This window comes from Bos taurus, chromosome 18 (assembly GCF_002263795.3).
Source record: "Bos taurus isolate L1 Dominette 01449 registration number 42190680 breed Hereford chromosome 18, ARS-UCD2.0, whole genome shotgun sequence".
In the NCBI taxonomy this organism is placed as follows: Eukaryota; Metazoa; Chordata; class Mammalia; order Artiodactyla; family Bovidae; genus Bos; species Bos taurus.
The window spans coordinates 24,964,476-24,990,039 of record NC_037345.1 but is presented as its reverse complement, the minus strand read 5'-3'; the positions used below and the strand labels follow the sequence as shown (position 1 = coordinate 24,990,039).

The 25,564-nt window shown below is 46.9% G+C and overlaps 1 protein-coding gene across 3 annotated transcripts; it reads right to left on the bottom strand.

Moving 5' to 3' along the window:
- Positions 1 to 12,244: 12,244 nt before the first annotated feature.
- HERPUD1 (homocysteine inducible ER protein with ubiquitin like domain 1) lies at positions 12,245 to 23,672 on the bottom strand. 3 transcript variants are annotated; one of them, XM_024978471.2, is made up of 9 exons: positions 23,170 to 23,232; positions 21,943 to 22,127; positions 20,204 to 20,281; positions 20,040 to 20,114; positions 18,975 to 19,105; positions 16,124 to 16,246; positions 15,226 to 15,576; positions 13,820 to 13,925; positions 12,245 to 13,010 (listed from the first exon to the last, which is right to left on the bottom strand). In XM_024978471.2, the coding sequence occupies exons 2-9, from the start codon at positions 21,985 to 21,987 to the stop codon at positions 12,846 to 12,848; spliced, it is 1,074 nt and encodes a 357-aa protein (XP_024834239.1). In that variant the 5' UTR covers positions 21,988 to 22,127; positions 23,170 to 23,232; the 3' UTR covers positions 12,245 to 12,845.
- Positions 23,673 to 25,564: the final 1,892 nt, after the last annotated feature.

The window sequence follows — 25,564 nt, the reverse complement described above, 5'->3', positions numbered from 1 at the left end:
GGCAGCCGGCTGCTGAGGGGCCTGGCAGGGGAGCGTGAGAGGCCCGGAGATAACGGATGAGAAAGCAAAATAAAACAAATGGAACCAACCAACCAACACCAAAACCAAAGCCAAAAAAAAAAAATCTGTCTTTGAAGGAGAGGGATTAAATTAGGAATTTGGGATTCACACATTTTTGGTTACCTGATGCGAAGAACTGACTCCTTAGAAAAGACCCTGATGCTGGGAAAGATTGAAGGCGGAAGGAGAAGGGGACATCAGAGGATGAGATGGTTGGATGGCATCACTGACTCTATGGACATGAGTTTGAGCAAGCTCAGGGAGCTGGTGATGGACAGGGAAGCCTGGCATGCTGCAGTCCATGGGGTCCCAGAGTTGAACATGACTGAGCGAATGAATTGACTGACTACTCACAGTACTATATATATAGAATGGGCTTCCCTGGTTGCTCAGCTGATTATCTACCTGCAATACAGGATACCCCGGTTCGATTCCTGGGTTGGGAAGATCCCCTGGAGAAGGGATAGGCTACCCACTCCAGTATTTTTGCCTGGAGAATCCACATGGACAGAGGAGCTGGTGGGCTATAGTCCATGGGGTCGTAAAGAGTTGGACACGACTGAATGACTAAGACATATAAAATAGATAGGACTTTCCTGACGGCCCACTGGTTAAGAATCTGCCTGCCAATGCAAAGGACATGGGTTTGATCCCTGGTTCAGGAAGATTCCATGTTGCCATGGAGCAACTAAGCCTGTGCCACAACTACTGAGTCTGTGCTCTTGAACAAGAGAAGGCACCACAATGAGAAATCCAGGCACCCCAGTGAAGAGTAGCCCCCACTCACCGCAACTAGAGAAAGCCTATGCATAGCAGTGAAGACCCAGCACAGCCAAAAATAAATAAATAAAATAATAATAAACAACAAGGACCTACTGTATAGCACAGGGAACTATACTCAATATTTTGTAATAACATATAAAGGAAAAGAATCTGAAAAATAATATACGTCAATATACACATATATGTAATACATATATATGTAAAGGTAACTGAATCACTGTGCTGTACACCTGAACTCACACAGCATTTTAAGTCAACTATATTTTAATTGGAAAAATCTAGCCCTTCAAACTTAGAATCCTGCATCTTAAACTCTTAATAATCATCATAATACCAGCTATATTTTTGAGTTATATGCTTTTTTGCATGATCTCACTTAATCCTCCTTGTTTTTATCCTATAAAACACACACCATTTTGAAACGTACAGTTCAAGGATGTTCAGAACCATCACAGTGTTGGGTTTGCAAACATCACATTGCGGACCATTTTTAGCAACACACCCAATACGCAGTCGGCCCCCCAGCCCCTGGAAGCACAGATGTGCTCTGGGCCTTCTGTATAAATGGAATCATGCGTCGTGCTGATTGTGTCAGTGCAAAAAGTCAGCCCGGGGTTAGGACGGGAATATTTTTTTGGTGGAGAGAAGGGGGCGGGGGGCTTTACTGTTTGTCACAGTGTCATTGAGGGAGAAAAGTGTCTATAAACCAGACATGATGACAGCCCCGGACCTTGATTATGTATGGATATATGTAGGTCCATATGGGATTATTGGAAGGACACACACGAGATTGTTAACTTGGTCACTTGTGGTAGGGTCAAGGGCAAGGACGGGGGAGACAGTCACCCTTGAGTCCCGGGAGAATGACTCGCTCCTTCATATTCCATCACAAAGTCTGTGTCTACAGGGATGCCTAAAGAAACGGAACTTCTGAACGTGAGCAAACTACTTGAATGTGGCTCCCAGGGTGGGCTACTCATCATTGTGCAACTTGGGTAAATCACTCACCCTCTCAAAGCCTCAGTTTCTTCAACCATAAAATGGGCACATTGCACCTATCTCCTAGAGTTGGTGGGAGAATTAGAGGCGGTACTGCTTGCCTGGCCCACAGTCGGCTGTTTTCTCATCATGGCTCCTCCTCTTCCTCGTCAGACTGGGAGGAAAGCTGCTGGGCATGAATACACTCTGGTCCAGCGAGGTCTCAGTCCTCAGGGCTGGCAGGGAAGAAGCCGCCCATCACTAGGAGGTGTCTCTGAAGCTGTGCCCAGCACATAGTAGGACCTCACTACATATCTGTGGACAGAAGGACTGTGAGGAGGATGGGGGATTTGGGTTAGTCACTGCCACCACTGGGCTGACCTGGGCTGCTCTTCCTGTTAGTGAGGGTGGTGGCCCTGGATGCGGGGCAGAGCTGAAGGGCTCTAGGGTCCAGTCGCCCCTGTGATGCCCACTTGGAAGCCTCAGAATGACCTACTTCCCACAAAGCCAGGGGCGAGCCCAAGGATTAAACAGTAGCTGAACAAGCTTGGGGCTGAAAATAGGAGAGACAGCTACAGAGCACCCCTGAAAGAGACCAGAGCCCAGACTGCAGAAGAGCCAGCTGTGCCCCAGAAATTGGATGCCAGCCACTCAGGGACCCAGGCCAGCTGGGTCCCTTCCCCTATGACCCCACGAGTCCCACACCACCCACAACAGCTCTCCTTTCTGAGTCCTAGTCTTTCAGAAAGCCTCTGCACCAGGGCCACTGGGGCTATCAGGGGACGTGGGGACAGGGCAGAGAAGGACTTCAGAGGACCTCACGTGCCAGACAGAGGGGACCCGGCCTGACGAAGGCCCTGTCCGGCTACCGGCTGCCCCCTGGTGGCTGCTGGCCAGCCAGCCCCAGGCTTCCGGCCCAGCCCAGTGCCGCAACTGTAACTCGATGTGCACACATTTGTACACTTGTATCCACACACCCACCCAGATAAATCAATCTGCTGGCACACGAAAATAACCATGTGTGCATGCGCACGTGGCTGTGAACACCCCAGCCACCTACACGCAGGCTGATACCACCCCCAGCTACATCCTCCTCTGAGATGCACACGCACCCATGGGAGCCACCCAATACAGACAAACGCATGTGCTGGGATTCAAGTCTTTTCTTTTTTTTAATATTTTTTTAAACATTAAAAAAATATTTTTTTTTCCTTAAAAACATTTTTTTTTCCCATGGGCTGTATGTCACAAAGCTTTTAGTATTTCCTGGCCTCCATCATTCAACTGCCATGATTTCTGTCTTCTCTGCACAGGCTTTAGACTATTATTTACTTAACCTTTTAAATGGAATTTTTTAAGTTAAAAGTATTTCAAAAGGGAAATTCATATCCCTATTTAAGTGGAAAAATGCACTTATCTAATATATTGAAAAATAACACTGTTACCAAGATCATTAGTGGGACAGGCCCTCTAGATTAGTTCCGCACACCCGTCCAGGGGCATCTTTGCCACTTCGGGGAGGCATGATTTTGAGCTTGATAGCCCCCATGTGGTGGGCAGAGCAGTTTTATATGTCCCTGGGGGCTTATGTTATGGATGAAGAAAAGCAGGGGTTCCAGTTGTAGAGGCCCTAGGGCTCAAACCAGCCCTCTTGCCCTTGCAGCCTCTGCCCTTCCCTGGGACGACCTCTGCGGCCTCAGCCTTGCAAACACCTGTTTGCCTCCAGCGCCACCTAGCGGCGGAGTCTTGCATCAGCCCACGCAGAGACCCCCTCCGCAGCTCCCTGCCGCCCTCAGGCACCCTCTCTCTAGTCCTCCCAGTCCCCATATCCTTCCACCTGCTTCCATCATCATGGGCGCTCTGCTCCATGCCCTCACCTCCTTGCTCTGACCTTGGGTTTGCGGCTCTCAGTGGAGCAGCCTTCCCTCCTATACCCCTTGTATGTCTATCATTTCTCCTCCCTCTTTCTCCGTAAAATTCCAGCTCCTTGAACTGTAAGCCATCAGACCATACTGTTCCTCCCCTTGTGACTCCTCCAGTGGATCCCATCTCACTTTGGCTAGAACACATATTCCTTATGAAGGCCTAGGAGGCCCTATGTGACCCGTCCCCCCGCTTCTGGATCCCTTCTCCCACCATCCCCCTTCACTCAATGTCAGCCACCTGCCACCTTCTAAGACAGTGGCTTTGCCGACTTTGTTCCTGCCTCAGGGCCTTTGCACTTGCCTTTCTTGCCACTTGGACAACTCTTCCCCAAATCTTTGCTTGGTTTGCTCCAGCTCGTCATTCAGGTATCACCTCTCAGAGGCCTTCCCTGACCACTGTCTAACCACTTGACCTTCTCCAAACACACCACTCTCTAAAATATCCCTCACCCCATTATTCTTTCTTTCTATGCTTCCCCTGCCCCAATCCTTGTTGTTTTGCATCCACTGGTTTCCTTGTTTAGTCTTTGTGGTCCTGCCAGGATGTAAGCTCCATGAGGGCAGGCACACCTGCCACCAGGAAGGTCCTGAGGGCATCACTGGGTGTTGACCCCGTGACATGTGCCTGCCTGCGTGCTTGTTGGCCAGCTACGCAGCAGGAAACACAAGCTTTTGCACACTCAGGGCTGCGTGAATACAAGAGGCAGCACAAAGTCAGCTGCCGCTGGATCCCTGGGTACCACTGTGGGCAAAGTCACTCTTAGAGGTGCCAAGTTGGAGACAGCTACCATTTATCTCCCACCCCTTCCACCCTAAGGACCTGCTTCCAGTGGAGAACTTGCTTCTATCTTTTCCCACAAGCCTGCCCTGCCACTTTGGGAATAGGAAACCTTCCTGGCAAGGCACAGAGCAAAGCCTGTAAGGAGCTGCCCCCACTTGTGTTTGGTCTCAGGCAGAGCCTAGGGGGGCACCCGATTCTAAACAAGCGACACAGCCCGCTGGCAGCAACCCCCATTGGCCAGTATGGTGCCTAAGGCTGAGGAGTGGGGCCCCTAACCTCCAGAGCTGGGACCCTTTATCAGCCAGGGTTCTAGCAGAGAAACAGAATTCATAGGAGATTAATTATTTGCTTGTTTCTATCTTTCAAGGAACGGGCTTATGTGATTGTAGAGGCTGGTTGGGTGAGCCTGACATTTTAGGACAGGCCAGTAGGCTGGAAACTTGAGAAGCAGCTGATGCTGCGGGCCTCAGGCTTAATGGAAACCTCAGTTTGGCTATTCTGATCTTTTCACCTAGTTGGATGAGGCCAACTCAGATGTAGAGCATAATCGCCTTTACTTAAAGTCTGCTGATTGTAGGTGTTAATAATATCTGCAAGATAACCCCCCAGCAACACCTAGATTAGTGTTTGAATAACTGGGCCTAGCCCAGTCCACCATCTATCAGCTAGGTACCCTCACACTCTTAAACCACACTTACCTCCAGATAAAGTCAGTAACAAAGCCTTGCTTCCACTGAATATGATGTGACTATCCCGCCCATAATCCAAACACACTGATCCTTTCCCCAGGAGAGGATGCCAAGTCCTTGGTTGGACACTCTTCTCTATGAGATCTTGTAACTTAAATCCTATGATGCAGGGGGCTTCCCTGGTGGTCTGGTGGTTAGGACTCTGTGATTCCACTGCAGGGAATCCTGCTGATCCTTGGTCAGGGAATTAGGACCCCACATGCCACGTGGCTAAAGAAAGAAAACATTCTGTGATGTAAAGCTAACTATTTTTAATTCATTTCATGTTACATGACAAGGAGATAAGACAAAAATATTTACTTTATATGTACTATATATCTATCCATAATGTACAAGTTTGTGTATGAAGTTACCAACACAGCGCAACAAATTGAGGAAGAAATACTCATAATCACAGGCCTCATTTCTGCAACTGGTCACGCAGATGCAGTTGCTGTTTACAACTACTGTCTTTCACTACCCATTCCACACCCTCAGCAGCCACCTCAGCTGGTCAGGGCTGCTGGGGTGACCGAACCTTCATTTCTGAAGTCAGGGCCATTAGTAGTCCTGCCTTCATTGGATTTTCCTACAGGCAGGGTAGCCTTAGGGATCTCCTGTATTCCCATGTTCTTCCTTATCTTCATTTGTGTAGTAGCAGCCCAATCTCCTCTTGATAGTCATTTCAACCAGCCAAGCCAATAGGATAACACCCTTCTCTGCCTGTTGATTCTGGAGGCATGAGAGCCTGAAGCGGCCGGGGAGCTGAGCTCCGAGTTTGATGGAGTCATCGTTGTGTCTCCTGGAAGCGCTGCTCTCTGTTGTGGGTTGAATTGCATCCCAAGTTTGTGCCCATCCAGAACCTCGGGATGTGAACTTCTTTGGAAATAGGGTCATTGCAGGTGTAAATCCAATGGCTCAGCAGTTACTTAGAAGGGAAGGGATTTATCTGCAGCAAATAGCAGGTGCCAATTTTTCTCTTGCTCTGGGCCCCACTCAAAACAGGCAGCTTTTCAGGTCACTTGGGCCTGAAAGTAAATAAGCCAGAGTGACACACCCAAATGAGGACTACATTGCTCCAAAATCCAGAGGACAATTATATGTTGTGCCTGGTTTTTTGGCTGTAGGAGGGGCAGGATGCCAATAACTTGTCTGAAAAAACCTATCTTGACATGGACCCAACCATTGCATCACTAGAAATTTAACTGAGGTGGAAGGCCTCTGACTCTTTTTGGAATTTATTTCCCACCATTTGACAATGCAAATGTCTTAATCGTCACTACTTCTTGGTCGCTAGATGGAATTCCCATTTATCATCAGTGTTCAGCCGGTGGGATATTTTGTGGAAGGAAAAGGTGATCAAGGTCCCTGCAGACCAAATTGTAATTACATTGGGCGGCAGAGTTGATACACCCGAGGCAGGACAGTGAATGAGTATTTTTGGTCTGGCCAAGTGAAAGCAAACTGCTTCTCATGGTTTTAACTAACAGGTATTAAGGAAAAAGCACTTGTTGGATCAGTAGCTGTAAACCAGGAACCAGGGGATGTGTAATTTGCTCAAGTAATGAGACCACATGGAAAAGCAGCTGCAATTGGAGTCACCACCTCCAGTCACCAGTGAAAATCAATTTATGATCACCCATGTCCGCACATTTCAAAAAACGAAGATCATGGCATCCGGTTCCATCACTTCATGGCAAATGGATGGGGAAACAATGGAAACAGTGAGAGACTTTCTTGGGCTCTAAAATCACTGCAGATAGTGACTGCAGCCATGAAATTAAAGACACTTGCTCCTTGGAAGAAAAGCTATGACAAACCTAGACAGTATATTTAAAAACAGTATGTTAAAAGTATATCACTTTGCTGACAAAGGTCCGTATAGTCAAAGCTATGATTTTTCCAGTAAAGTACGGATGTGAGAGTTGAACCATAAAGAAGGTTGAGTGCCAAAGAATCGATGCCTTTGAACTGTGGCATTGGAGAAGACTCTTGAGAATCCCTTGGACTGCAAAGACATCAAACCAGTCAATCCTAAAGGAAATCAACCCCGAATATTCATTGGAAAGACTGATACTGAAGTTGAAGTTCCAATACTTTGGCCATCTGATGCAAAGAGCTGGCTCATTGGAAAAGACCCTAATGGTGGGAAAGATTGAAGGCAGCAACAGAAGGGGATGACAGAGGAGGAGATGGTTGAAGTGCATCACGGATGTAATGGACATGAGTTTGAGCAAGCTCTGGGAGATGGAGGACAAGGAAGCCTGGTGTGCTGCAGTCCATGGGGTTGTAAACAGTCGGACACGACAGAGTGACTGAACAACAAAAGTCATCCTCTATGACCCACCTGTCTTCTGCAGAGAATGAGGGGTGAACAGAGGTGTGGGGTCAGCACCGCCGCATCTCTTAAGTCCTTGATGGTGGCGCTGATCTCTACAGTCTTTTTCCTGGGTGCAGTCAGTTCTTGTGACTTCCACTTGGTTTTCCATAATAAGCCTCACTCCACAAGTGAGGGAACCAGTGTGGGGATTCTGCCTATTGCTAAGTAAGGCACACCTCGGAGATACTGTGGGTTCAGTCCCAGGCCCCTGCAGTAAAGCAAATATTGTAATAAAGTGAGTCATACGAACTTTTTGGTTTCCCAAAGCCCATAAAAGTTATGTTTACATTATACCGTAGTCTATTAAGTGTGGAATAACGTTATGTCTAATAAAACAGTACATACCTTAATTTAAAAATGCTGTAGGGACTTCCCTGGTCCAGTGGCTGGTTGGGCATCTGTGCTTCCAGTGCAGGGGTGGGTGTAGGTTCGATCCTGGTTGGGGGCACTAAGATCCCACATGCCACAGGGGGTGGCCAAGACATTCAAAAATAAATAAAACACATCATGCTGACAAAATATAAAATAAAAAAAAAATTAAAGTACTGTATTACTACCCTGAAGAAGGAAATGGCAACCCACTCCAGTCTTCTTGCCTGGGAAATCCCATGGAGAGAGGAGCCCGGTGGGCTACAGGTGAAAGGTGTGCCCTCTGGACCCTCCCAGGGTGGGTGAGCAGGTCTGACATGATAAATTCACACTCAACATTGCAATCTCCCTATGATGAATACCTTCTACATATACCAAGGTAGTTCTGTCATTTCAGCTTCCCTAGTGTGGGCTGCCCTTCAGTCTATGTTTCAGCCAACTTAACTATCAGAACCATTTCTCATTTTTCACGCTGAAACAAAACAGAATCTCTGCTTAATGGGAGGGAGGTGGGAGGGGGGTTCAGGATGGGGAACGCATGTACACCCATGGCTGATTCATGTCAATGTATGGCAAAAACCACTACAATATTGTGAAGTAATTAAGCTCCAATTAAAAAAAAAAAAAGAATCTGTACTCAGCGGGCTGTTAGTAAATCCAGCCTGGGCTTCCCTGGTGGCTCAGTGGCAAAGAGTCTGCCTGCCAAGGCAGGGGACATAGGTTTGATCCCTGGTGTGGGAAGACCCCATATGCCACAGGGCAACTACTGAGCCCGCAAGCCTAGAGCCTGGGCTCTACAGTAAGAGAAGCCACCACAATGGGGAGCCTCAGCACTGCAGCTGCAGGGTAGCCCCCACTCACCGCAACCAGAGAAAGCCCGCAGCAACGAAGAACGAGCATAGCCAAAAATAAACTTAAAAAAATTAACAAAAAATAAATCCATCCTGATCCAACTTGCTGTTGCTTCCACCACTAGCCCACACCCATTAATAATACCCATTCTCACCCCACCCTGGAATTGGCCGTATAAGTCGGAAAAATCATGCAGTTCTTTAGGTGTACCACACAGAGCTGTTCACTTCTTGAGACCTGCTGGGACTTGAGTCTGATAGTAGATGTAGAAGCAAAGGGAGGTGAGGGAGGTGTAGGTTTTGAGAAGACTCAGCCGCTTCTCTCAAAGGAACGCCCTCAGGGAGGCTGTTACAGTTTCTTCACCCAAAGGGTTAACTCCCTTAGAAATGGGTGAGAGAGCTTCTTCTGACAAAGATGACTTGGACCCTTTCTCTATTAGCCAGACCATAGATCCGCTTGGCTTCTGATCCCCTCCCTAGCCATCTAGAGTATTTACCTCCATTGCTCATTATGGATGTATAACGTCACTTCTCACCAAGCACCTATTTGCTGCATAGAATGCCAAACAAATTGTCCATTAACAGTAACTTAACTGCATTTCCCAGAGAAGGCAATGGCACCCCACTCCAGTACTCTTGCCTGGAAAATCCCATGGATGGAGGAGCCTAGAAGGCTGCAGTCCATGGGGTCGCTGAGGGTTGAACACGACTGAGCAACTTCACTTTCACTTTTCACTTTCATGCATTGGAGAAGGAAATGGCAACCCACTCCAGCGTTCTTGCCTGGAGAATCCCAGGGACGGAGGAGCCTGGTGGGCTGCCGTCTGTGGGGTGGCACAGAGTTGGACACGACTGAAGCGACTTGGCAGCAGCAGCAACTGCATTTCCTCAGCCGTGGCACATTTTTCAGTCCTGGGCAGGTCCACAGAAGGGAGAGGCCACAGACCACACACCCTCTTTCGAATGCACATCAGTATGTTAAATGCCCTAGGAGCCCTGCAGTGCAGGAACCCACCAGCTTGTGTCGACTTGAGGCTTCCAGGTTTACCCGGCTGTGAGATCATTTTCCTGAGGCCTCCCAGGTGGCTCAGTGGTCAAGAATCCACCTGCCAACGCAGGAGACGCCAGTTCAATCCCTGGGTGGTAAAGATCCCCCAGAGAAGGAAATGGCAATCCACTCCAGCCTTCCTGTCTGGAAAATCCCTTGGACAGAGGAGCCTGGTGGGCACAGTCCATGGGGTTGCAAAGACTTGGACACAACTGAGCGACTGAGGACGAGCTCATTTTCTGGAATGTTCCTTCTATAGAACTGGGGTTCAAGAAAACACACCCTGGAAAAGACACACTTAAAAAGCAATGACGGCCTGAGCTAACACTTGGGAATTTTTTTGGTTTATGCTTTCAGCTTTTTAATTGCTACTTAACAACAGAGACTCAAACCAACAATTTCCAAAGTATTAACAGTGGTATGCAGTACATTCTTGTGAGTGCACATTTAGTAACTGTCGTAGAAACAGTTCTGCCATATCTCACACCCATCAGAAGTCTTTAAACCTTGACTCTTGTCTGAAGGCTCCTCTCTTAATGTGGCTAGGGACAATCTGAACCCTTGTCAGCTGTCCTTAGGAGCACCTTCCTGGAACTATTCTGGGCCTGTGGAATCCAGAGTTTAACTGATGCAACAGGACACCACAGGGAGAGTGAGTGGCCTCACCACTTCAAAAGCAGGAGCCCAGCACTGCCAGCTGCCTGGGGTTCCGGGTGTCTTTTCCAAGCGATGCTGCTCCTGCTCCATAAGACGATAGGCTTCTCCACTAGGGATTTTTAAAATGACCTCGTATCAACTCTTAATGACCGCTTTGATCAATGGCCAAGTACGCCAGGATCCAGCTCCATGGTGGGCGGGGGCCTCACCTCTGCGCTCTCGTTTCGGCGGGGACCCCTCTCTGCGGCTCCTCAGTCTCCTCGCATCACCCACTTCTCACTCATAAAACTACAGAACCTCCAGTCTTGAGTTGCTTCTTCCTTCAGGCAAATATTGCCTTTGTAACTCGTTAATCATCGGTGGCTTCTGACTGGTCAGTCCTCTGGTTCCAGAGGTCTGGTGTTATTTCAAACTCTATGCTATTTTATTTTACTCCTTACATGATTATCTTGGTTAGCTTTTTAAAGCACAGTCATAGATAAAACTGGAGTCCTTTCCAGGTTGTGATAGTGGTTAAGAATCCACCTGCCAGTGTAGGAGACACCAGTTCGAACCCTGGGTTGGGAAGATCCCATGGACAGAAGAGCCTGATGGGCTACAGTCAATGGGTTGCAAAGAGTCAGACACGACTTAGTGACTGACCATGCGTGCTCACGCACAAACACATACATAAAACAGCTTTGCCTCTACCCAGCATCTGGCTATGAATTGTTCAGGGAATGTTTACTGGATGTCAATGATGTTTCCAGTCATCATTGTAAACAGTGATGTTTACATGAACATGACCAAGACTTCCCTAGTGGCGCAGTGGATAAGAATCTGCCTGTCAGTGCCGGGGACACAGGTTTGATGCCTGATTTGGGAAGGTTCCACATGCCACGGAGCAACTAAGCCCATGAACCACAACTACTGAGCCTGTGAGCTGCACTTACTGAAACCCGAAAGCTCTAGGGCCCATGAGCCGCAACTGCCGAGGCTGCATGCTGCAACTACTAAAGCCTGCGAGCCTAGAGCCTGCGCTCCACGAGAGAAGCCACCTCAGAAGAAGCCTCGCACCGCAGCGAAAAGCAGCCCCGCGAGCCTAGAGCCTGCGCTCCACGAGAGAAGCCACCTCAGGAAGAAGCCTCGCACCACAGCGAAGAGCAGCCCCGCTGCCGCAGCCAGAGAAAGCCTGTGCAAAAAAAAGCGACAAAGATCTAGTTCAGCCGTAAATAAATGATCATGACCATGACACAAGAAGCTGATTTACTTTGCTGAAAACAACAGTCCCAGGCCTTTAGCATTCTACTTACAGCATCATTCATGTGAAAAATACACAGCACTTTACTTTTCAGATTAGTCTCAAAAATACTACTTAAAGTCCAAGAGTAAAGCTCAGCATGACATGTGAGCAGGTGAAAAGTACTTAAAGCCACTAACTTTAAATCAGGGGAATTTAATGCTGATGGGTTACTATATAAGCCAATATTATTTAAATCAGGAAATGGGGAGTGCAGGGCAAACACAAGCATAATCTCAGTAAGTTGAAACTTCCATGGCTTTACCTTATCTTCTTAATCAGTACAAACAGTCCTCTTATAAAAAGAAGCAAAATATTCAGTTACTTAAAAATCGGCAGCTCAACTGCTGACCACCCAGTGACGACAGGCACAGAGTAAACAACTAAGATGACAGGAGTCTCTGCCAGGGTCATTCATAGTAAAACTTTATTGAACAGAAAATCCAGCAAAGGTTTTCACCTCTGCAAAGCTCCTCTTGGTGTAAAGTAAAGCACTGCATTTTAAAAAGCAATTATACATAAGTCTTTCCTAGAAAAGTCCTGCTAAAACATGTCTAGCAATTTCATTGATTATATAAAGTAGTACACTTAGTGTAATTTAAACATTCCAACAGGAATCAAATCGTACCAGCAGAACCGTTTCTGCGTCTATGACATCTATGTACAAACACTCATGCAGACACACACATCTGGAAAAGTTCCTCAGGCATAAACATGCGAAACTAACGCCTTCTACTTACAATGCCTATTAAACTACAACAGTATATATTAAAGCTCTTCAGAATAAAGACATGAGAAGCCTGTAGGCATTTTTTGTTCATCAATTTGTATCATGGCTTCATGTCTTACTTTCCGCTTTTGCGTAATCACAAAAGCATATCATCCTCTCTGTAGATTCTTATACTATTTCTGTGCCACTGCCACGTCCAGGTAAGGAAATCGAGCCAGAATCAGATGACCCAGTCCACTCCTGTCAAAGCCTCCAGCAGCCAGAGGGGAAACGCCGTCAGTTTGCTATGGCTGGAGGGCCCTCTGGAAGGAGAGAGGCAAAGAAAGTCTTGAAGACAAGCCAGGCTGTGCTCATAAATGAAGGGCTGGTCTGCTCGTCACCCCGTACATCCCTGTCTGGAGGGAGGTGGCTGGGATCTTCACTTTCAGGATCAGGGTCCCCCTGTAGGGAATAAACCACAAGGAGAAAACAATTAGGACTGTGACAAGCACCCAATAACATTGGGCGAGGGCAGAGTGACTCCCTGCGTCCCCGCCCATAAGCCAAGCGATGCAGGCACAACCCCAGGGATGATGTCCCACGCTGGACGGAGCTCCTCCTCCAGCCTCCACAGCACAACTGTGCTGAACACTCTCATGGTTTTCAGTATCCCTGGCCACAGTATCAAATGAAGTAACTAGATCTTCAACTATTATTAAGTTAGTAATTAAGCTTGACACTTCATTAAACATGGATATTTTTCTAATTTTGGCAGTGTTCCGAGTTAAAAAAAAAAAAAAAAAGCAACTAAAACTGGATTCTAAAAACAGATACTACAGTGTACTTTATATTAAAAAGAATCTCCTTTAGGATTGTGCATTAAATTGCCTTATAGAAATCCTATTTCTGTATGTTATTTTCCAAGAAATCTATTCTGTGAGAGACAGGCATATGTTCCCAAGTCTTAATTAGAATAACTCTCCATTAGCAGTTTCCATGGTATAATACATTGTTACTGAGCATGAACACTCAAAATAGTGAGCTTCAAAAACCATTTACATATGCCAAAATGCAAATTGCCACATAACAAAAATACCTGACAGATTTTGTGACAGTGTTTTAAAAATAGCTACTGCTCTAAGAATAAATTTGAAAAAATCTTGAAATATTTAGTCTAATAAAATGGAAAAACCACAAGGTATTTAGAGATGAAGGACTCCAGGGCCTGGCTCTTCACACCGGGCTCGCCGGGCTCCATGGGAGCTCCATACCTGGAAGTTATTGTTGGGGTCTTGATTCACAGCCTCCTGAGGACCACCATCATTCGGGAAGTTCTGAACTGGCCTCTGCCGAAATGGAAACCACCCGACGTGATGCCTTCGAAGGAAGCACATTAAGTCCATCTTAGTGAACAGAGTGAGATGTACTCAAGAATTTAAGGGCCCTCTTGATGAGATGAAGTCCCCCCGCTCCCCTCCTCTCATCAGAACAGGACCCGATTAGAAGCTTGCAACCAGACCCATCTGCAGACACATTCTAGCAGGCCAGGTGGGATGTGAGGTGCTTGATGGTCACTATGGAAACTATGCCTTTTTCATCATCGTGTGCCCAGCAGCATAAAGAGCACTTGGCACACAGTGTGTGCACGATACATACTTGCTCACCTGAACTAAACCTTACACTTGAAAACTTGAACAGAGAGGAAAAGAGGAAATACACACACAGCTGTGACTATATGTCATAACATACTAATAAGACCGAGATTTAGTCACCTAAATATATGATTCTACAGACTATAGAATTCAAAAAATTACCTAAAAGTTTTATCTGGAAAATCCACTTAAATCCAAGTATTGAAGCAAACATGACAAAATATTAACCATGATTAATACTGGGTGTGAGTACTGAATGCATTTTTCTAAATATTTCTTTTTTAAGATTTTCAAAAACTAAAACAATCCATTTTTCCTATAGAGGAAAAATGTCTTCAGTCAGTTTCACCACAAGTAAGGCTGTATCACTCCAGGCCAGGGCTTCCCCACTTTGGCACTGCCGATGTCCCAGGCTGGGTGTTTACTGAGGGGCTGAACCGTGTACTGCAGTAGTTTAGCAGCTATCAACTAGATGCCAGTAGACCACCTCCCCCCATCATCCCCGCTGTGAGAGTGAATAACGTCCCCAAATACTGCCAAATGTCTTGAGGGTAAGGGTTAGGGTTAGAGGGAGATGTAAAACCATTCTGGTTGAGAACTAGCACCATGGATACAGCCAAACGTCAGGCCGGCAACAGTTCCCTGACCCTTTAAGACTATGCCACAGCCAGTGGCCTTCATCCTAGAAGGCAGCTGTAGCCTGGTAAAAGAGAAATATGTTCTTATTCAACACAGACACAATTTTTCTTTCCATGCCTCCGTATGGAAAGAAGCCTGGCAGGTAGCTTAACTAGAGGAAAAGAAGAGAATGTTGTTCTTGTATCAACACAGATGTAATTGTATTGTCGGCAATGCACAACCAAGCCATCGATTCTTTACACTGAAAATGCCAGAATGACTTATTAAATATACCTCCTTAAATATTGACTGAAACTGCTCAGAAGAGGAAAGTCTGTACTTGGTTTGAGTCACCACATAGTGTAATTTGTAGTAGAGAGGGAATAAAAGCGAAATCATCTGCTTACAGGTACATAACCACGGTGGCCCCCATGACCATGAGGAATCGGCTCAGGGAGGAGTAGAAGTAGAGGATACTGAGAAACACGGAAAACGTAGCGGCTGAGTAGGTCCAATCCAACCAATCTCGATTTATCTCATCATCTTCTTCCACAATGGGGCCTCCTTGAGCATTCATCCGCAGATTCTGATTGGCCCCAGGGTTAACCACCACTTGTGGAGCAGCGTTCTGATTGGCGGGCTGGTTTTCAGCTGGAAACTGGTTGTGGATTGGGGCTGGAGTAGGTGCAGTGACCACAGGTATCTCTTGCGCACTTGGTGCGGGGACAAAAGCCCCTGATGCAGCAGTGGCTGCTAAGCTAAGGTAAAAACAACAGAGGCAGATACTGTTGAGACCAAGGCATCCTGAAGGCTGGTTCTCATCATCTCATTTACATCTTTTACTATTAAGAATTATAAGTAGGGATATACAAATGACAATTTTTAACTTAGCGAAGAACTTCTTTACTAGCAGTCATATTTTTAAAAGCTTTTCTGCTCCTAAGGGAAGCCACTTGGTAAATTTCATCTGGAATTAAACACCAAGGCTACCATAAAAGTACAGAGTAAAATAGTAAATTAAAAATTTCAAAAACCATTAAAGATACCACAAATTGAAAAGGAAGGAACATATTCTACATAAAGTCATCAAACCATGGATCACACACAAGCACACCTGTGTCAATACACAAGTTAGTAGTTACCATTTACACTGTTCTGCCCACAGAACCAGACACAATAGGACTTTGCAGATAATAATGAAAATACACTCATTCCTCCACTTCTAGCTTTACAGGACACATGGATGAGAGCTCCTTCCATTCCCGGGAGCCCTGGCCACACCCAGCACGGCGGGGAAACACTCACTACTGCATGTAGTACTGCCTCGCGTACATCTGCTGGAACCAGGACAGCTGCAGCCACCCGTAGGTTGTGTAACCCGAGAAACCAGGCCCCAGGCCTTGGAACGCCGGCTGGGCTGCTTCAGGCCTATGAAAGATGTTTAAAAAAAATGCTCGTTTTGAGTTGGCTTAGTATGAATCAATGAAAACCAAGTTTAAATCACAATCAGGAATTCAAAACAGAAGGAGACAGAAGACTGGGCTTTGTGACAGTTACACGTAATTTCTGGGCGAGGCACCAGTGCAGCACGATCACAGAAGGTACTGACGAAGCCCTCCTGCCACGGTCTGGATCCCACGGGAAAACAAGGGCCCTCGCCCAGCACCAGGGTCTCATGTCATCGCCCTGACGTACAACCAAGCCGGACCTTTTCAGTCTGAGTGGATCCCCACCCTTATTTTAGACTTGTGGAATCTCACTGGAGGTCTGCTGCTGCTGCTGCTAAGTCGCTTCAGTCGTGTCCGACTGTGTGTGACCCCACAGACGGCAGCCCACCAGGCTCCTCTGTCCCTGGGATTCTCCAAGCAAGAACACTGGAGTGGGTTGCCATTTCCTTCTCCAATGCATGCACACATGCAAATTTGCTTCAGTTGTGTCTGACTCTGTGCGACCCCATGGACAGCAGCCCACCAGGCTCCTCTGTCCACAGGATTCTCCAGGCAAGAATACTGGAGTGGGTTGCCATTTCTTTCTCCCACTGAAGGTCTAAACCCCACTATTCATCCTTCAGGGAGCAGCTCAAAAAAGTCACATCTCTCCAAAGCCTTTTCTGCAGGAAATACTCCCCTTCTCCTAACACCATTTCTCTCCCAACCCTAGATCTGCGATATAAAGGGGGCAGAGTTACGTGCACCATCACCCAGCCACGCTTACTGACCACTTGTGCCCTGTGAGGCCACCAGGCTGCTATCTCACTGGATCCCCAACGAGTCTGTGGAGCTCTCCAGCCACGCCATTTACAGAGGGAAGCCAGAGGACAGCTCAGGGAAGACAAAGGATCTAGATGAGGCGGCCGAACTCCTAAGTAGTAGGGCTGGATCTAAGCCCTGTTTATGTGACACCGAACTCATGCTTTTGTCATTTAGCACAGCCTGGGGCAGGGTGTGTGTGGGAGTCATCTTCCGCCTGTGAGCCCTACACAGTGAACTCCTTTGGCATCACATCACAAAATACAAACTACCAGAACTGCAGAAGACCAGGAGTAGTTGTGTGGTCATCTGTGCGGTCATCTCATATCCTTAAACAAAGGTGCAGGCACCGTCTGTCCAATAAGTATGTGTTGGATGAAATCGACAAGTTTTATGACGGTGAAATTCACAGAGATATGAGCCTCAATTTTCAAATCATACAGTCAAAGAGATGCAGTTTTAAGAGCATCTATCCAATAATGGATTCAATTATCCAACTTGTTCACTGACAACAGTATTTTAACCAAATTCCATACCCAGAGTACTTTTAAAATTGTATTCTAACACAAGTATGTCATGTACGATACTGTTTTTAATTATTTAAAGATTCAAGGTTCTAATGTATAATGCAGGGAACTATACTCAATATCCTGTGATAAACCATAGAAAATAAAAATTAAAAAAGAATGTATCTATGTGTATAACTGCGTCACTTTGCCATACAGCACAGATTGGTACAACTCTGCAAGACGACTATGAGTTCATGCTCAGTCACGTCCAACTCTTTGCTATGCTATGGACTGTAGCCCTTGGGGCTCCTCTGTCCATGGGATTTTCCAGGCAAAAATACTGGAGTGGGTTGTCATTTTCTCCTCCAGGGGATCTTCCCAATTCAGGGATCGAACCTGGATCTCCTGCACTGGCAGGTGGATTCTTTACCACTGAGCCACCTGGGAAGCCCCATGTCAATAAAAATTGCAAAAAGATACAGTGTGCGTATAGAAATGACAAAATAAAGTATTTTTGTTAGCTCTGATGAGGACACTCCAGATACACAAAGTAACTACAAGGTTTTTAGAGTTATATCCTGAAGTATATGGGGATGAACTGACAATGTCTGAGAATTATTTTTAAATACCTCAGGATAAAGGAAAGGAGGAATAGATAAGGCAAGTATGGCAAAACATTTTAATCATTACATGAAGATTCATTATACAGTTCCCTCTACTTTCATGTATATCTGAAATTTCCATTAAGAAAAAAACCAACACTTCATTCCTCAAACGCCCGACTAGCAACAATCAGGTATGGAAAACTAAGAAACAGAAGGCAGGGGACTCAGAGAGTAAGAGAATTTCAACTCATAATTAAGAAACTGTTTTTTCCCATAGGACCTTTCCTAAAAAGGTGTTCTAAGGGCTATGAAATACAAACAGCACACCATTTAGACACTTCTGGCTTTGGCTCTAAAGAAAAGCTCTAATTGCACCCCCTCTCCGAGCTCCACCAACACAGTTCCTGGCAGAGCATTTCTCAAATGATACCTTCACCTTTTGTCACCCACTGTTACGACAGACAAAGCACAGAGCCACTCAGCAAAGCGGCTGCACAGTGCTGACAACAGCTGTTCCCGCACAGCAGCACCGACTCCACCGTGAGGTCAGTGCCGTGCCAGGCACACCCCCGCAAGAGAAGGAATGCCCAGATCTGCATGATGTGGCTCTCTACTTTTTAGATGTTCCTAAAAGGCCATATATTAAGTTAAATACATAAGAGATCTTTAAAGTGAAGCCCTTATAAAGCAAAACTGTGTCCCTTTTAAAGTTCCATGACTCACAGTACAAACACAGCTTATTCGCAAGTTGATGCAACTGATGCACCTTCATGTTCTTTATGACAACACTCACCTTGAGATGCTCTCCCATCCAGAGGGAGAAGGGTTCCGAAGAACTTCCCGCTGCCTTAAACCATCGCTTGAGGAATCCCCAGGGGACTGTCCCTGATTAAGACCAGTGGGCTGCTCTGTGGATTCAGCAACCTAAGTGCAACGTGAACACAAGAACAAAAGGCCTGATGCAACTGTCTGAAATCAAGCTTCAAGGCTTCTTTTGCTGTGAATGGCTTATGCCTCAACCCTGACCTCTGAACTTGACAAAATCAAATAGACTGCAATGTTACATAAAGATATTCTGAAATTTTCTCAACACAGTATCAATACAGAGATACTAAATCTATACTTTTTTCCTGGAGTAGCTATGCTGTAGTTTCACTAAAATCTTCCAATGAAGTTATCATTGCTGAGAAAGCAATAGCTTCCTATTAATGCTCTATTCATCTTATGGTGTTAAATTTACTAAATCAAGAAATTAAATTTGACTGATAAGGCTTATAAATACAACACAGACCTGAAGTATTTCTTTTAGTATATTCAGATGTTTCAGGATGTACTGCTGTAATGCAAATTTACAGTGTATCACCACATTAGAATATTAATACAGTATATTTGAACTAACACTGTGAAATGAAAAACAAGGGACTTTAACCATTTAACATGAGTCTTTATAAAGACTGTGGTCTTCTCCTATCCCAACAAATGAAAATTTCCAAGGAAATAGTCACTTTTTTACTCTATAAATATGAATGGTTCCTTAGAAGAAATTTATTATGTGCTAAATTCATGACTGCCTTGCTAGTCTGGCGAACTGGACACCAAGCCACTATAGGTCAAACTGTGTCCCAGAAAAGAGTATACTGCAGAACTCCACTTTTCCACTACAAGACTAATAGAACAGTCTACTTCTATTACAGTAAACTCTCATTTGTATTGATAACAGTTTATTCCTGATTCTCACTGGGGAAGAGACAAAAAGAGATAAAAAGGCTCGCTTATGAGTTTAACCCAACTTCCTTTATTCTCCCTTGACAGTCTGAATGACACAAACTGCCATGCAGTCATGAAAAAGCAGACATACCTTGGCACCGGCTTCGGGCATTTTTGAAGTACTCTTCACATTGCACACCAGATGCATAACATGCCGTTTTTCCTGCTGAAAGTAATAAGGAAGTACTTTAGGACTTGAATTCAACCCGGTTAGTGCTTAAAAACATTCAAAAAGTTAATAATATTAAGTGATACCTTTGGAAGCAAGTCCCTGAGACACTGGTGATCCAACAACAGCTTCCCGGAATAAATTAACCTCTGGTCCTCTGGACGCTTATGGAAAGAAAGAGTAGCACAGGTCAGCACTTAGCCCTGCAAGTTCCCAAACAGAAGACATGGTTTTATACCAATATTTAAATGTTTTCCCCCAGCATCATAGGAGTACATTTTTCCAAAGGCCCCATATACTTTTATTTAGAAAATTCTCAATAAACTGATTTCTAACATGCAAACAAATTTAGGATGGCAAACTACATCCGGTCCACAAAGCCTATGGCAACCTACGTAACTTCTTAACTCCTAGGGAGACCGCTTTCTGCCACAAAAAGCACCAATCTGGAGTTCCTACAGCAACCAACTTCAAAACCTCCTTTGGTCTTAGAGAAGTCAAAGTTAGCCTTCACTAAAACCACAGAACACCGTCCCAAGATAACATGAAGCAGTTATAAACTTAAGTCCTCCAAGAGACTTTTCCCAACATACAAACGCAGCTAGAGAGGGGATGCTGTGGCAACACTCCACACAACCCTGTGAGATATTTAGTATGCCTATTTTAACATGGGTTAGATCTCTGGGTCAGGAAGACCCAATCCAGTATTCTTCCCTGGAGAATTCCACGGACAAGAGGAGCCTGGCAGGCTACAATCCATAGGGTAGCAACGAGTCGGACACGACCGAAGCACCTTAACAAGCAATTCTAAGGGGGGGGGAGGGGGGAGTCTAAAATTCACTGGTCCAAGGTTACCTGCTGCTAAAGTCAAGATTCCTAACCCTCTTCTCCATTCCAGTGATTTTAAAACCACAGTGGTGCCACACACACTTTTATACAGATCTCACTTTTAAAATCTATTTTTAATTCCCTTTAAAACTGGACTTAAAGGCTTCAAACGATATACACCAAAGTCAGTACACTGGAGTGCACCACCAACTTCTTAACCTACTCTTGCCAGAATAACCAACTATGCAAAATTTGGAATAAATCCATTCCTGTGAAGTAGCCAGAGATACAAAGCAAGCTGTTTAAAACAAAACAATAACAGTATCTATTTATCTGTGTAAATCAGGATTTTTTTTGACACTGGGCAAGTATAACAAACTACAGAAATATACTGAATGTTGGATTCACCATCATTCTCACCAACTGAACTTTTTAAGTAAACGCTATACGCTTGGATTTGTAAGTGTTATTGCATAAGTGGGATCCTGCATTATTAAAGCGTTCCACACTAGGAAAGGTGTGAAAACCACAGGTGCCTGTGATCTGAGGCCTGTTAAAGGCCTGAACTGACACTGGTGTCTTTACCCAGAATGCTGATTTGAAGAAAAATATATTAAGCAAACCACTATCAAAAGTAAGGCTTCTCACATTACAAAGCAAACAACGAGTATGCTTCAGCCATAATTTTTAAACACAAATTTACATACCCCAGAGACCTTTTACTTACAACTTGAGGTCCTCAGACTTATAAGAGTGATGCTCCTCACCCCGGGAAGCCCTAAAGGAAAGCTCTCTTCCAAAACACCGCCTTTCACCAAATGATGCAACAAGAGCCTACACCTGCCTCGCCAATTTGTGTACCTAATAGCCATTCTCACAGCAGCTTAACACCTGGTTTCTTGGAAGCAACTATGGTGACCTTGCAAACAGTGCCAGAATGGGAGCTTCTTAAACAAATAAGTAAATTTCAAAAGAACGGCTCAGGAGGGACACTCACACTTCCACCTTCTTGACAACACGGAGCAAAAACAACCTGACCCATGAGCCGTGGCACGTTGTAACGCTTCAGATCAGATCAGATCAGTTGCTCAGTCGTGTCCGACTCTTTGCGACCCCATGAATCGCAGCACGCCAGATAAGGAGGCACAATTTCACAATCTCGTCCTGACGTGATGCCCTCTCCTGTTTGATGGAGGCGAATTACAGCCGTGGGCAGCAAAGAACACTGCTGACACTTACATAATATTAGAGTAGAAAGTAAATACAGGAAGGTCCAGTTCATGGCTTCCATCACGTGGTGGGGAGGGAGGGCTGTCGCTAAGGGTGATGTTGACAGATGTGTCAACCAAAACAAAGCAAGGAAATCTCTGTAATTGTGGGACCAAAGTCTTTAAAACCCAGACTCGGGGAGGTTCCTTCCACCTATTTGCGTTCTAAGTCACTCTTTACCAGAAAGCGCACGAGGCTCCTCCCTGGGACTAGGCAGAGGCTGCGGAGTCCAGCTCACAGGGAGGGGCCCCCGTGGCGGAAGGTGGACGGGGAGGGGAATAGCCACGTCCTTGCTTCTGGGTGTGGGGCCTTAGGTACACACGGCCCGGCGTTCACCATGCTTCTCTATAGCCACTGGCCTAGGCTTAGCCCCTGCACTCTCCTCTCCGCAATGAGAGGCCACATCAGAAAACTCATTCTGCAGCCTTCACGTTTTCTTATTTCCTTATTTCTTTCTAACTTAATCGGATACGATCCTAACCAGGAACACGTCGCTCTGACGTTTGGGGAAAACTGAGGTTTGGAGGATAAAATTATTCACCCAAGGTCAAACTGCTGTTTCAGAGGCTTGGCTAAGGCTGGAAACCAGATCTAGGGGACGAGAAGGAGTCTGGAGAGGTATACGGCAGAGTTTGGGGGCCTAGAAGGCGACGTGACAGGGGAAGGCGCCCCGTCAGGAAGGCGGGGCGATGGCGGCCTAGAAGGAGGAAGTGACAGTCACGGGGCCAGGTCAAGGGACGCCTACGGCGGCAGGGCACTAAAAGGGGGAGACCACAGGCCTGGGAAACTGGATTTGGGGGGAGCAGCCATTGGAGGCCGGCCGGCGAAGGGAAAGGGTACGGGGAGAGGGGAGGTGGACATGGCCTCTCTAGGGGGGAGGGGCGCGAAGAGAGCTGCGAGGATGACAGCCGGGGTTGAGGGATGCTGGCAGCGGGAGTCGGGGCCCCCCTCTCACCGGGCGCTCGGGGTAGACGCGGCTCAGATGGGCCTTGAGGCGGCCCACGCTCCAGCTGCGGTCGGCGCTCAGCTCCAAGTCTCGGTGGCGCTGGTTGGGGCTCTTCACCAGGAGCGTGACGGGCTCGGGCTCAGGCTCCATGTCGGCGGCACCCCCAGACAGCAGGGAGGAAGCGTCCCAGCCGCCAGCAACCCCCGCAACGACGGTTCCAGTCTCCGGGGCGCGCGCCCCCGCCTCCCGCACCTTTTATAGACACCCCGCGCCCAGACTCTGCGGACAGAACCCTTTGTGGCTGTCGCCCATTGGCTGAGGCAGAGGCCCCTGCCCTAACGTGGCCCAATCGGCGCCCAGCTCCGTAGGCGGAAGGGCGGGCCAAGGCCCGTGCACTCGGGCTGATGCAACCCGCCGCGGTGGCGTCACCCGGAGTCGCGGCTGCGGCTGGGGACCCCGGGTTCGGAGACCATGCTGGGGTGCGTGCTCCCCGCGCGGGGCGCCTCAGCCCTGAGGACACTGGCTTGCTCCGTGGCTCGGGTTACTCAAGGCCGTTTAGGGAGGGTCGTCCCTGCAGACTCCCGGTTTGGCGGCCCCTGCAAATTGTTTCCTCACAAAGCAGCACCCCCGCCCCTTTGCCCCCAGTCCCACTTACTCTTTCCCTTCCCAGGGGTGGCCCGAGACGTCAGGCCCCCAGGGCAGGCCGCGCCACCCCGACCCTTGCCGCGGCTCAAAGAACTGCTGGGCGAACCCAGTTTGCAGCGCCCTAGGAGGGCCAGGAAGAAGGGCGGATCCTTCCTGGGTTAAGGATACAGGAATCTGAGCCAATGTGGCCTGTTCATCTGTGACCTCAGTCTTGAAAGTTACACCCCTAATGTGGGACATCATACTAATGAGTGGCAGGCAGGGCATAGTCCTGGTTAAGCTGGGGGCTGTTCGAAAAAGTCCTCAGTCTATAGGATACTAACATATGCTTCCTTGAAACGGTCTGAGGAGGGAAGGCAGGATTCTGTTATCCTAAAAAGTGACCTCAAAGACCTTGCTGCTGTAGACCCTCCCTCTCTCTGTAGGAAAAAAGGTCTTGAAAAAATAAAACTGCCATTGTGCTTAGCCCATCCTTGTTCCAATCTTGTTGGGCTATCTGTTCTGCCAGGTGTCAGAAGTTTGGCAAGGGCAAGAGAGGAACAGGAGGAACCTGGTCTGGTTGGCGGATGTAGTGCCGGGTGGGTGCAGTGCCACAAACGGGGTGGCTTAAAGGACAGAAATGCATTAAGTGTCTCACAGCTCTAGAGGCTAGAAGTCTGAGATCAAGGTGTTGGGCAGGGTTCGCTCTTCTGAAGGCAATATGGGAGAATCTCTTCCCTGCCGGCAATCGCTGGCATTTGTTGGGGTGATGCTGCATCCTCGCCATTTCTGCCTTCATGGTCACCATGTGTCATTCCTCCCCCCGCCCCCAGTGTTCATGCCCTCACATCATTTTCTTTATGCATGTCTCTGTGTCCCAGTTGCCCCCTCTTTTTTATAAGGACACCAGCCATATGGGATTAGGGTTTTACCCTAATGACCTCATTTTAATTGATCATCTGCAAAGACCCCATTTCCAAATACAATAACATACATGGGGTGGGGGTGGCGGGTGATGAAAGTGAAAGTTACTCAGTTGTGTCTGACTCTTGGAGACCCCATGGACTATACAGTCCATGGAATTCTCCAGGTCAGAATACTGAAATGGGTAGCCTTTCTCTTCTCCAGGGGATCTTCCTAATCCAGGGATCGAACCCAGGTCTCCCACACTGCAGGCGGATTCTTTACCAGCTGAGCCACAAGGGAAGCCCAAGAGTACTGGAGTGGGTAGCCTATCCCTTTTCCAGCAGATCTTCCTGACTCAGGAATCAAACTGGGGTCTCCTACATTGCATGCGGGGATTCTTTACCAACTGCGCTATCAGGGAATTGGAGGACGCTGTTCAATGCATAACAATCAGCCTTAATGTAACACAGAACAGGGGTGGTTTCCATTTCAGCAGTCTTTGTACCAAGAAGGGAAGTGGAAGGCTTTGGAGATTATTGGCCCCATGCTGAACTTCCTGTGATTGGTTTTTGTCAGCTGAGAAGGGCTCAGTCCCTTTTTCATCCAGGCAGGCTTCACCCGTGTGACACCTGTTGGGCCCTGCTCTTGGTTTAATGTCCTTCTGAAAATATTGAATAAATTTTGAAGTCCTGCATTTTCATTTTTCACCTGGTCTCACAAATTATGTAGCTGGCCCTGTTTTTCATACATCAGGATGGAAAAAAATGACTGGTTATGATCTGGTAGTCTTGCAACTAGTGAGAAGCTGACCAGTGAGGCCAGACCAGATAAGACAAGCAGAGGCCTTGGAGGAGGCAGCCAGGCAGAAGATAAC